This window comes from Molossus molossus, unplaced genomic scaffold (assembly GCF_014108415.1).
Source record: "Molossus molossus isolate mMolMol1 unplaced genomic scaffold, mMolMol1.p scaffold_m16_p_12, whole genome shotgun sequence".
NCBI lineage: Eukaryota > Metazoa > Chordata > Mammalia > Chiroptera > Molossidae > Molossus > Molossus molossus.
The window spans coordinates 64131088-64144816 of record NW_023425347.1 but is presented as its reverse complement, the minus strand read 5'-3'; the positions used below and the strand labels follow the sequence as shown (position 1 = coordinate 64144816).

Here is a 13729-nt window from a genome sequence, read left to right as displayed (position 1 = left end):
ACTTCCTGGCAAGTAAAAGGAAGGGTGAGAGAAGAAAGCAATTAAGAAAATTGGTGTGGCAAGTTTGACATTTGGAAATGCTCTGGAGTTTAACTGGGATTTTAGTAAAGGTATCTTGGATCTGATATGTATTCACTATTCAGAGCTAGGCAAGGTGCTAGCCTATTGCCTGGATCACAACAAAAGCTCTGATTTGTAAAATTTATAAAATGAAAATGGCAGTGTAGATTGTTTTCTTTGTAGAAGTAAAGTTGAGTTTTAAAATGTCATCTGGGCCCTGGCCAGTTTGGCTCAGCGGTTAGAGCATCGGCCTGCAGTCGGGAGAGACCCGGGTTCGGTTCCCGCTAAGGGCACATACTTCGGTTGCAGTTTGTCCCCGGCCCTGGTTGGTCGTGCAGGTGGCAGCCACTCGATGTGTCCCTTCACATCGATGTTTCTCTCTCTCTCCCTCCCACTCTATCTGTACAAAAAAAAAAAAAATGGAAAAATATCCTTGGGTGAGGATAAAAAAAAATAAAATAAAATAAAATGTCATCTGGGTCCGGCTCAGTGGTTGAGCTTCGACCATTGCACCAAGAGGTCACCGGTTCGATTCCCAGTCAGGACACATGCCCAGGATGTGGCCTGATCCCCAGTTGGGGACATGCAGGGAGGCAGACAATTGATGCTCTCTCTCATCAATGTTTCTCTCCCTCTCGTTTCCTCTCTGGAAAATCAATAAAGGAAAAAAAAAATTTTTTTTAATGTCATTTGAGTCCTGGCTGGTTTTGCACAGTGGTTAAAGCATCAGCTTGTGGACCAAAGAGTCTCAGGTTCCATTCTGGTCAAGGGCTCGTACCTTGGTTGCAGTTCACCCCCAGACCTGGTTGGGGTTGTGCGGGAGGCAACCAATCAGTGTGTCTCTCATGTTGATGTTTCTCTCTCTCACACACTCTATCTGAAGATAAATGGAAAAATATCCTTGGGTGGGGATTTAAAAAAATAAAATGTCATTTGGGTGGACAGCACATCTTGCCAAATTGCTAGTGCAAATAAACAGCCTTGTCAAACTTGATGTGTATTAGTCAAATTTGACCTAATTTGATCACCCCACACTAGCACCCCCCCCACCCCATGGTGATATTGCAAGGCTATGCCAGAAAGTGGTATCTGGAATTACTTCTCAAACATTCCACCTGTTAAGATCATTTTGGAAGGCAAATCTTCCTTCAAAGCAACTTCTAATTACTTTTATAAATACAGTTTACTTTTAGAGCTAATGTTTCATTTTCTTTAATCCTTTTTTCTTTCAAGGATCTCATTTTTCTCTTCTGGTGATTCCCTTAAATAATTTCTTGTTTGATCTGAACAATTTATTGTAGTCACTCAAATGGAGTTATGAAAGTCTAGGCTTTGTTTTAATGATTGAGACGAAGGTCAAGAATTTATGACTGGCATAAAATAGATGGAATGATTGTGTGTGTGTGTGCGCGCACGCACGCACATATGTGTTTATGTTTAACTTATATGTGAGGATTAAGCTAGTTTTAAATTACAATTTCTTATTTCTTAAAATTTACTTGTTGACTTAAGAACTTTGCACAAGTGACTCAGTTCTGTTAATCCTCAGTATACCTCTTTAAAACTCTGCCACCTGCCTACACAATGCTTGCAAGAATGAATACATTTTCTTAAAAGTATGGTCTATGAACCTCTGCCCAGAGTTTTGTGGGGTATTTGTTAAAATGAAAATTCCTGGATCCCACTCATATTCAGTGAATCAGAATCTTTTAGTTTGTTAGAATTACAGAAGATTCTGACATTGGGCCAAATTTTCTTCTCATACATTTATTCAAAAAATGCTGAGCTATTAATTTGAGAAATATCTGTTAAAAAGTATATATTGAACATTATATGCCAGGTGCTAGGGATTCAGCAGTAAGCAGGACAAAAGATAGTCTTTGCTTTCAAAGAACTTACATTGGGAGGTGGGGATGGTGTGGGACAGACAAGAAGTAAGTAAATAGGGTGGTAAATCAACAAGCTAAGTTCACATAGTGTGATAAGCACATTAAAGTAGAACAGTGTAATGGGATATTGGGGGATGGGGAGTATTAATTTGGATTTTAAAATTAAGGTAGAGGGTCACTCGATGTGTCCCTTTCACGTTGATGTTTCTCTCTCTCTCTCCCCCTCTCTATCTGAACAAAAAATGGAAAAAAAAATGTCCTCGGGTGAAGAGAAAAAAACAAAAAAAATGTAGAGGGTTACAGAAGGCGTCTCTGAGGAAGTGATGTTTGAGTTGGGAGGTATGATAATAAGGAGCTAATCATACAAACATCTGGGTGAAAAGAGTCTGAGAGAAGGAAAACAGCGTAAGATGGCAAACCCTTGGCACATTCTAGGCACAGAAAGAAGAGTGAAGTTCAGGTGGCTAGTACATAGTGAATAAGTGGTAAAGATGCCTTTAGAAGAGACACCAGTGGCAGATCCAGGCCTTTTGAGTCATGGAATTTGAATTTTACTTTAGTGGAATCGGATGCCACTGATTAAGCATCAATCATATGTGGTCTGATTTATACTTTGCAGAACGAACCCTTGCTGCTGGCTGGGCCCAATGTGTGCAACATGGATCGTAGTGGGGGCAAGAGTGCAGCAGGGAGCCCAGTCAGGACCATTAAAGTGCAGATGAGATGATGGCAGCTAGGACTGGAGTAGTGACAATGAGAAGAGGTTGGATTCAGGGGCCATTTTGGAGTTGAGCTGATAGGGCACGCTGATGGATTTGGTGCCAGGCAGTTAAAGAACAGAAGGAGTCAAATCAGAGACAATTGCTTCTTAGGGTTCTGCCTGAGTAACTGAATGGATAATGGAGTCATTTACTAAGATGGGAAGATACAGGTAAAGAACAGGTTTGGGGTGGGTGGGGAATCGGGGGTTGTTTTAGACAAGTCTGAGATGCCTGATGGAATGAATACACAAGTAGGCAGTTGGACATATGAGTCAAGCTCAGGGAAGTGGTCAGGACTGAAAATATAAATGAAGTTGGGGTTCAGTAGTATAGAACTGATACTTGGTGCCCATTACTGCATGAGGTCACCTAGGGAGAGTATAGGTAGAAAAGAGAAGAGGGCCTGAGGCTGGGCTTGCGGCCTTCCCACCCTGAAGATCAAGCAAAAGGAGTGGATGTTGATGTTGAAGATCAAACCAGGAGAGAGTATAATATAAGCCTAGAAGTGAAAATGTTTTGACAAGAAAGAAGCAGTGCTGATATTTCTGAGAGGTCAAGTTTCTTATAGAATGAGAACATTATCAGAGCTCTTCACTGTCCAGATGGAGAAGCTGAAGCTCAGAGGGAAGAAGTTTATTCATTATGATGGTTAATTTTATGTGTCCAGTTGGCTAGGCCATGGTGCCCAGTTGTTTGGTCAAACGCCTCTAGGTGTTGCTGTAAAGTATTTTATAGATATGATTAACTTTTAAATCAGTAGGTTTTGTTTTTTTAATTTTTTCCAATTTATTTATTTAGAGAGAGTGGAAGGGAGGGAGGTAGAGAGAGAGAGAAACATCAATGTTGAGAGAGACATATCGATTGGTTACCTTCCACACAGCCCTGGTCAGGCCAGGAAAACCTGCAACCCAGGCACATGCCCTTGACCATAATCAAACCTGTGACCCTTCGGTCCATGGGCCGATGCTCTAACTCCTGAGCCAAACCGGCCAGGGCTAAACAAGTAGCTTTTGAGTAAAATTGATTACTCTCCATAATGTGGGTGGGCCTCACCCAATTAGTTTTAGGCCTAAGACAAAAGACTGAGATTCCTAGAATAAAAATCCCTCTCTCTATCTCTCTCTTATTGGTTCTGTTTCTCTGGAGAAATCTTATTATTTACTTATTTTTCTTTGTTGTTGTTGTTTTATCCTCAACCGAGGACATTTTCCATTTTTTGTTCAGGTAAAGTGGGAGGGGGAGAGAGAGAGAGAGAGAGAGAGAGAGAGAGAGAGAGAGAGAGAGAGACATCGACGTGAAAGGGACACATCAAGTGGCTGCCACCCACACGACCAACCAGGGCAGGGCCGGGGACAAACTGCAACCGAGCTACATGCCCCTAGCAGGAACTGAACCCGGGTCTCTCTGGACCGCAGGCTGACACTCTAACCGCTGAGCCAAACTGGCCAGGGCTTCTTTGTTGTTTAGAGAGAGAAAGAGATGGAAACTTTGGCCACCTCCTACATGCCCCCAACAGGGGATTTGGTACACAACCTGGGCATGTGTCCTGACCGGGAATCGAACCTGCGACCTCTTGGTGCATGGGTCAACACTCAACCACTGAGCCACACCAGCCAGTCTGCCAAAACTTGATTAATACATTCATCCTTTCACTCATGTAGCAAACAATTATTGGGCACCTACTGTGGGCTTTGTTAGAGTACATGAAACAGGGTTCCTGCCCTCAAGTAGGGATCAGAGAAGTGATTTCCCAAGTACAGCTTAGTGGGGACAGTACTGTAATTTGGGTGTGTTTTGGGGGCTTTGGGACCACGGTGATGAATGCTAAACGGGTAACTGAAAGCTGTGAGGAAGGAGATGCTTCATAAAACAGCGGTGCTTGCCCTGGCCGGTTTGGCTCAGCAGTTAGAGCGTCAGCCCACGGACCAATGAGTCGCAGGTTCGATTCCAGTCAAGGACACGTACCTCGGTTGCAGTTAGTTCCCAGCCCTGGTAGGGTCATGTGGTTGGCGACCAGTTGATGTGGCTCTATCACATCAATGTTTCTATCTATCTCCCTCCCTCCCTCCCTCCAACTCTATCTGATAATAAGTGGAATAATATCCTCAGGTGAGGAATAAAAAAAAAAAGAGAGAGAGAGGGGCCAGGCATTTCAGGCTCCATGGAGTGTCAAAATGAGTGGCAGTGTTTCCACACGTGACACTCAGGAGTTCTGGGTGCTGGAGCCGATGCGAGTTGGAGAGACTTAAGTGATGAAGCTAGAGCAGTCAACGGTAAACTATAGGGAAAGGCCCTTATCCTGAAAATCAGGGAGCCATGCAAGGAATTAGAGCAGAGGGAACAGAGATCTGCGTTTTAGAAAGATGCCTCTGGTTACTAGATGGAAACTGGCCACGAGGGGAAGTCTGGTGAGGAGCCAAGGGAGGCCTGAGGCGAGCATAGGGACGCAGCCGCGGGGAGGCAGTGAGATGCCCTTCACTCAGTACGTGGTGGTTGAGCTTCTGTTCTGAGCCAGGCACTCTGCTCAGTGATGGGATCCATGATGAAGAACACAGACACTGCTGCCCTGGAGATTGGTGGTGGAACTGAAAGGAGTTGGCACTGACCCATGGGAGAGGGAGTGGTCAGAATGACTTCAGCTCGCGCGGCCCGCGGAGCGGACGCCCTGGACTCCAAGATGGCATCGGTCGCCCCACTGAAGGAGAAGAGACTCGTGGATGTCAAAATAGGGGAGCTGCCAAGCTGGATACTGATGCGAGATTTCACCCCTAACGGCATTGCTGGAGCATTTCAAAGAGGTTACCACATGTATTACAACAAGTATATCAATGTGAAGAAAGGGAGCGTTGCTGGGGTTTCTGTGGTGCTGGCAGCTTATGTGCTTTCCAACTACTGCCGTTCTTATAAGGAACTAAAGCACGAGCGAAGACGCAAGTACCACTGAGGAGGGCCCAGTGTGGACTCCACAGTCCTGACCATGACCTGTGCCCAGCACCTCTAAATCCTTTCATATTGTAATTAACACCTAATAAAAGATGGCTGGTATAAAAAATAAATAAATAAATAAATAATGACTTCCAGGTTTCTAGCCTGAAATAACTAACCACAGAGATGGGAGCATTGGAGAAGGAACAAGATTGAGGGGGCAGTTGAGTTCAGTTTGGAGTTTGTAGAGTTTGAGATACCTGAGGGATAACCAGTTGAAACTGTCCAGGAGACAAGAGAGCTATGGGCCTGGGAGAAAGGTTGGGAAGAAGCCAGGGGTGAAAATGAAGGTAGGCGTGAAGAACAGGATTCAGGGTACAAACCTGGAATTGTATGCAAAATGTGTGTTTAGATAAACGTGCCCCCTCCCACGCTGGAGTGGATCCACAGCCGCCATCACACTCTCAAAGGGGAAAAAACACACACCCTCATCCCAATTATGAGCTACTGAGATAAAATGGGGTGAGCAGATGGCTAAAGATGGAGCCCTAGGGAATGGCAACATCTAAGGGAAGCAAAAGAAGATGGAACTCAGAAGAAATGGTTGCGCCCGGCCAGTGTGGCTCAGTGGTTGAGCATCAACCCATACACCAAGAAAGAGGTCGAAGGTTCAATTCCCGGTCAGAGCACATGCCCAGGTTGTGGGCCTGATCCCCAGTGAGGGGCATGCAGGAGGTGGCCAATTGATATTCTCTCTCATCGATGTTTCTCTTTCTTTCCCTCTCCCTTCCTCTCTCTCTAAAATCTAAAGAAAAAATATTAGAAGAAATGGTTGCAGGAAGAAGCCAGGACAGTGCACCATTATGAAGCCAAGAGAGGGGGGTGATCCAGGACAGTGGAGGTGCTCAGCCATACCATACCCCCTGGTGCAGAGACGGCAGGGGAGTTGGATATAGACAGAACCAGGCAGTTTGGAGTTGAGAAGGTAGCCAGAGGAGAACTTGACATAGAAGAAGGCAGTTTTAACATCAAAAAGTCAGTGACATGACACACATTTATATGCTACAAGGAACAAACTAGTAGAGAAGGTAATAGTCTGGCCACCAGGGCTCCAGGCTGCACCAGTCCTTACCCTTCAGGAAAGCAAGGGCCATACCAGGCAGCAGTGGCTTACATGGAGCAGGAGGAAGCCTCGTGACAGGTGAGTGAAGGCAGCTCTGTGTATGTGGGCTGGTTCAGGAGACTGCAGCTTGATCCAGGAGGAACAGCCAGTGACCTGGGGTTTGTGCAGCTTGAGAGGCCTCACGGGGAGATGGTTAGCTGTTTTCAGAGGAAGGGCTTTCCTGGGGCAGAGGGAACAGATATGTTTTCTGGATCCAGAACCAATTAAAGACAGATTTGAGCCCTGGCCAGTTTGGCTCAGCAGTTAAAATGTCAGCCTGTGGACCAAAAAGTCGCAGGCTCAATTCCAGCCAAGGGCACATACCTCAGTTGCATTTTTTCCCTGATCCTGGTTGGAGTCGTGCAGGAGGCAGCCAGTTGATGTGTCCCTCTCACATTGATATTTCTCTCTCTCCCTCTTTCCCCTTCTCACTCTATCTGAAGATATTTGAAAAAATGTCCTCAGGTGAGGATTAAAAAAAAAAAAGATTTGATTTGGTAACAAGAAAATTTCTAAACTCACAGCTACTCGGGGAGGTAGCTGGCTCCTCATCTTCAGAAATGTGCACACACAAGCTGGGTGATTGACAAGATTGGTATACAGACAATCCAAGCATCAGGTGGGGGTTGGATTAGATGCCTTTTAAAAGCCCTTCCAGCCTGGTCAATTGGCTCAGTGGTTGAGCATTGACCCATGCATCAAGAGGTTGCCGGTTCGAATCCCAGTCAGGGCACATGCCCAGGTTGTGGGCCAAATCCCCAGTGGGGGACATGAGGAGGTGGCCAGTCGATGTTCTCTCTCATCGATGTTTCTATCTCCCTCTCCATTTCTCTCTCTCTCTAAAATCAATAAAGAAAGAAAAAGAAGATTTTTTTTATTTTAAAAAAGGACTTCCAGGTTTGGGAATCTCTAACATATCAGGATTCCCTAGTAATTTCAAAGTGTTTTGTGAAATGGTCAAAAAGACTATTCTGATGCATTTTATTAAAAGTCATTGTGCTAATTAAAACAACAATGAGGTATCACCTCACACCTGTCAGAATGGCCGCCATCAACAAATCATCAAACAACAAGTGTTGGCGAGGGTGTGGAGAAAAGGGGACTCTAATACACTGCTGGCGGGAATGCAGACTAGTGTAGCCACTATGGAAAACAATATGGTGTTACCTTAAAAAAATTAAAAATTGAACTTCCCTTTGACCCAGTGATCTCGCTTCTAGGAATATACCCTAAGAAGCCTGAAACACCAATCAGAAAGAAGATATGTACCCCCATGTTCATAGCAGCACTATTTACAATAGCTAAGATCTGGAAACAGCCCAAGTGTCCATCAGTAGACGAATGGATAAAAAAGCAGTGGTACATATACACAATGGAGTACTATGCAGCTGTAAGAAAGAAAGATCTCTTATCCTTTGAGACAACATGGAGGGACCTGGAAAGTATGATCCTAAGTGAAATAAGCCAAGCAGAAAAAGACAAATACCACATGATCTCACTTATATACGGAATATAATGAACATAACAGTCTGAGGAATACGGTAGACCCAGAAACATGGAAGTAGGGCACAGACTGACATCCCTCAGAAGGGGGTGGGGGGAGATAAACCACAGAACTTATATGCATGTATACATAACCAATAGACATGGACAACAAAGCCGGGGACGGGACGGGGGTGGGGTGGGGAGGGGGTGCCAATGGGGTAAAAAAGGAGAAACATCTGTAAAAAGAAAATAAATAAATAAATTTTTTAAAAAATAATGCAAAAAAATAAATAAAAGTCATTGTGCTACATAATGCTCATGAGGTTGGGAGTAGAAAGGGATAGTATAGCTTAACAAGAGAGCACACCTAGCAAGTGTTGTAGCTCTTGGCGGGAAATCACTGGCTTAGGATTTGGATCAGTGATTCCCAGAAATTTCCAAGGGTCTCTTGGGGAGCCTGTAATACAAGTGCAGATAACTCCCGCCCCTCCATTCTGATTCTGGAGAGCTGGTTGGCTCCAGGAACCTGCATTTTCATCAAGCAACACTCCACTATGCCACTCCCAAGAATCTGATGTGGCAGATCCCAGGACTCCTCTTTGAGAAACTGGATGATGATGACAAGGATTCTCCAAGTAATGTACTCAGTACATCTGTGTGCTTTGCAGATGAGAAACTATGCTTGGCTGTGTTGGGGACTGGCTGGGAAAGTCAGGGTGTAAACTCAGATTGGTTCTCAGGTCCAGTACAGTGATACCTCGGTTCTCGAACGCCTTGACTTTCGACCAAATCGGTATTCGACCAGGAGATTCGAGAAACTTTTGTCTTGGAATCCGAACAAATATTTGGAAATCGAACTTCCGAGATGAGCTGAGTTGAGCCGAATGGCGTTCATTCGGCCCAGCCGCCTTGCTTGCGTCATCAGTGTGAGTGCAGAGAGAGAGTCACGCTTTGTGGAGAGAGTCACGCTTTGTGGAGAGAGTCACGCTTTACACTGAATTTAACCCTTAGACATACTGTACACTTTTATTTCTTGTTGAGACTTATGTTTTTCTACATATTATATACAAATTAGGCCAGTAAATAGGCATTTTCTGGGGCTTGGAACGAATTAATCCAGTTTCCATTATTTCCTATTGGGTTTCATTGCTTCGGTTCTCGAACAATTTGGTTCTCGACCGTCCTCCTGGAACGAATTATGTTCGAGAACCGAGGTATCACTGTATTTCCCCATGGCACTAAGCAGGCTAAATGGAGAATTTTACAGGCCTTAATTCACTTCCACCACTCCCATCCGAGGAATATAGAACACGAGTCACTGCCTCACACTCCCAGCCTATAAAACGAAATAATGATGGTTGGGCCCTGCCTTCTCAATGAATGAGGTAGAACAAATCTCCAAGTGTAGGATACCCCCACCCCAGGCCTGGCTGGGGCTGGAAGATTTGGGGGAAAGTATCTCTCTCTCCGCCTTGCTCAAAGGATTCAGAAAGCAACCAAGATGGAGTAATGGGATCAGCTTCACCTTCCTGCCTGGAAAAATAAAAAAATATATTAAGACTATTGGAAGCAATAGTTTTAAAACACTGGACGTCAGCCCTGGCCAAGTGTGGCTCAGTTGGTTGGGCATCATCCCAGGCACCGAGAGGTTGCCAGTTCAATTTTAGGTCAGGGCACATGCCCAGGTTGCAGCCTCTATCCCCGGTGTGGGGCATGTAGGAGGCAGCCAATCATGTGTCACTTTCATATGGATGTTTCTCTCTCCCTCTTCCTTCCTCTTTCTCTAAAAATCAATAAAAAATATTAACAAAAACAAAACAACACTGGACATCAGGCAATGAAGGACAGTGAACCCTGAGAGACAGGAAACAAATAAGGTGAGCCCTACAGTTGCTCCACTTACTGCCTGGAGAAATTTTCCAGGCTGCAGCACAGAGGAGGGAATCCAGGCAGATAGAGCCTAACAGAATCCATGAACTAAGGAAGTGGAGTGAGGAGTTCAGGGAAAGCAAGGCAGCCAGTGGTCACATAGGAAAGAGTGGTGGAGAGGAGAAAGCTGCAGACACAGAGCTCCAGAGACATGTAGAGAGTAGCCCTCCAGTATTGAACACATGCATATGAGGATGCTGCCCCAGTCCAGGGAAAGAACCACCAACAGGATGAGAGGGACAGTACTTGATGGCCACACAGGGCTGGGAAAAACTGCAGTGGCTAACTAATATCAGACAAATAGATTTTACAAATAAAGCAAAGACTATTACCAAGGATAAAGAAAATTCCTGCCCTGGCTGATGTTCCTCAGTGGTTAGAGCATCAATCTGTGCACTCAAGGGTCCCAGGTTTGATATCCAGTCAAGGGCATGTGCCTGGTTTGCAGGTTTGATTCCCGTTCCCGTCAGGTGTGCAGGAGGCAACCAATGGATGTGTCTTTCTCACATTTATATTTCTCTCTCTCTTAATTTCTCTCTCTCTCTCCCCCTCCTCCTCCTTCCCTCCCTTCTGCTCTCTCAAAAAAAAAAAAAAAAAAAACAATGGAAAAAGTATCCTCAGGTGTGGATTAACAAAAAGAAAAAAAGAAGAAGAAGATTAATTCCTAATGATAAATGGGTCAGTTCATCAAGAAGATATAACAATCCTGCCCGGCCGGTGTGGCTCACTGGTTGAGGGTTGACCCATGCACCAAGAGGTCGCCAGTTGGATTCCCGGTCAGGGCACATGCCCAGGTTGTTCAGATTGTGGACCAAATCACCAGGAGGTGGCCAATCAATGATCTCTCTTATCAATATTTTTATCTCCCTCTCCCTTCCTCTCTCTCTAAAATCAATAAAGAAAAAAAAAAAAAAAAGATATAACAATCCTAAATATGTATGCACTTAATGACAGAGCTTCAAAATATATGAATCAAAAACTGATAAACCTGCAAGGAAAAATAGACAAATCCACAATTCCAGTTAGAGATTTTAATACTCCCCTCTCAACAATTCATAGAACAAGTACAGAAAATCAGCAGGATAGAGTTACTATCAACCAACTAGACCTGATTTATAGAATCTACAGACGCAGAATGCACCTTCTTCTCATGTGCACATAGAATGGTATTCTTCTAGCGAGACCAACAAAGAGAAAAAGAGACAACATCAATGAAACCGATAAACTTCTAGCAAAACTGATAGGGAAAAAAAGAGTGGAGACTCAAATTACAAATAGGAATAAGAGAGGTGGCATTACTACAGATTCTACCGATATGAAAAGGATAATATGGTAATATTACAAATAACTTTGTCAGTAAATTCAACAACTTTTAAAAATGGATAAATTCCTGAAAAGATATTACCAAAGTTCACTAAAAATAAATAAATAAATAAATAAATAAATAATCTGAGTACTCCTATAAATTATAAAAGTTGAGAATTTTTAGTTTAAAACCTTTGTACACCCCAAATAGCCACAGCAATCTTGAAAAAGAAGGACAAAGTAGGTGGGATCACAATACCGGATATCAGGTTATATTAGAAAGCTACTGTAATCAAAACAGCCTGGTACTGGCACAAGAACAGGCATATAGACCAGTGGAACAGAGAACCCAGAAATGGACCGAAGACATTATGCTCAATTAATATTTGACAAAGGTGGCAAGAGCATACAATGGAGTAAAGACAGCCTCTTTAATAAATGGTGTTGGGAAAATTGGACAGCTACATGCAAAAAAAATGAAACTAGGTCATCAACTTACACCATACACAAGAATAAACTCAAAATAGATAAAAGACTTAAATGTGACTCGTGAATCCATAAAAAGCCTAGAAGAAAATGTAGGCAACAAAATTTCAGACATCATATGCAGCAGAATTTTCACTGATACACCACCTAAGGCAACAGAAACAAAGGGAAAAATGAACACATGGGACTACATCAAACTAAAAAGCTTCTGCACAGCAAAAGAAACAACCAGCAAAATGGAAAGGCAACCCACAGTATGAGAGAGCATAACTGCCAATGATACATCAGAGAAGGGGTTAATTTCCAAAATATATAGAGTACTCATAGAACTCAACAAAAGGAAGATAAAGAACCCAATTAAAAAGTGGGCAGAGGAGCTGAGTAGATAACTCTCCAAACAGGACATACAAATGGCCAACAGACATATAAAGAAATGCTCAACATCACTAATCATCAGAGAGATGCAAATTAAAACAATAATGAGGTATCACTTCACACTGTCAGAATGGCCACCATCAGCAAATCATCAAACAAGTGTTGGCGAGGGTGTGGAGAAAAGTGGACTCTAGTACACTGCCGTTGGGAATGCAGACTGGTGCAGCCACTATGGAAAACAATATAGTGTTACCTCAAAAAATTAAAAATTGAATTGCCATTTGACCAGTGATCCCACTCCTAGGAATATACCCTAAGAAGCCTGAAACACCAATCAGAAAGAAGATATGTACCCCCATGTTCATAGCAGCACTATTTACAATAGCTAAGATCTGGAAACAGCCCAAGTGTCCATCAGTAGACGAATGGATAAAAAAGCAGTGGTACATATACACAATGGAGTACTATGCAGCTGTAATAAAGAAAGATCTCTTATCCTTTGAGACAACATAGAGAGACTTAGAAAGTATTATCCTAAGCAAAACAAGCCAAGCAGAGAAATACAAATATCACTTATTTTTGGAATATAATGAACATAACAGTCTGAGAAATAGGGCAGACCAAAAGATGTGGAAGTAGGCTACAGACTGACAACCCTCAGAAGAGGGGGTGGTGGGGAGAGGGAAGAGATAAACCACAGAACTTATATGCATGTACGCATAAATGATGGACATGGACAACAGAACCGGGTACGGGGTGGGGGAGATGGGGAGGAGAGAGTCAATGCGGGGGGGAAAAAGGAGAAACATCTGTAACAAAAATAAATTAATGAAAAGAAAAAATAAAAAAATAAAATAAAACCTTTGTACAAAGAAAATTCCAAAAACACGTGGCTCCATTAGTGAATACTATCAAATATTTAAAGACAAAATAAAACCAATTCTATACAAACTACTACAGAAAACTGAAGAGGAGGGAACACTTCCCAATCCATTGATGAGGCCCACATTACTCTGATACCAAAACTTGAAAAAGACATTACTTTGCCAAGAAAAGAAAGATATAGGCAAATGTCCCTTGTGAACACAGATGAAAAAATTCTCAACAAAATTTTAGCAGATCAAATCCAACAATCTATACAAAGGATAATACATTATGATCCAGTGGGGTTTACCTCAGGGAAGCAGGATTAGTTCAACATTTGAAAGCAATTCATGTAAGTTCACCACATTTAACAAACAAAACATAACAGATCATCTCAATAGATGCAGAAGAAACATCTGAAAAATTCAATATCCATTCCTGAGATAAACGTTCAGCAAACTAAGAATAGAAGAAAATTTCCTCAACCT

At 43.1% G+C, this 13729-nt stretch overlaps 1 protein-coding gene across 2 annotated transcripts; it reads left to right on the top strand.

The window, feature by feature from the left end:
- Positions 1-5387: 5387 nt before the first annotated feature.
- On the top strand, positions 5388-5654 carry LOC118627168 (ATP synthase subunit f, mitochondrial-like). Of its 2 annotated transcripts, XM_036257388.1 has the most exons (2): positions 5388-5508; positions 5626-5654. In XM_036257388.1, the coding sequence occupies exons 1-2, from the start codon at positions 5388-5390 to the stop codon at positions 5652-5654; spliced, it is 150 nt and encodes a 49-aa protein (XP_036113281.1). The 2 variants fall into 2 exon arrangements, with proteins under 2 accessions (XP_036113281.1, XP_036113280.1); XM_036257387.1 differs by having other exon boundaries at positions 5388-5654.
- Positions 5655-13729: the final 8075 nt, after the last annotated feature.

Bases quoted from the DNA above. Each gene is read 5' to 3' on its own strand.
- LOC118627168 (XM_036257387.1), top strand. From the start codon at position 5,388: ATGGCATCGGTCGCCCCACTGAAGGAGAAGAGACTCGTGGATGTCAAA.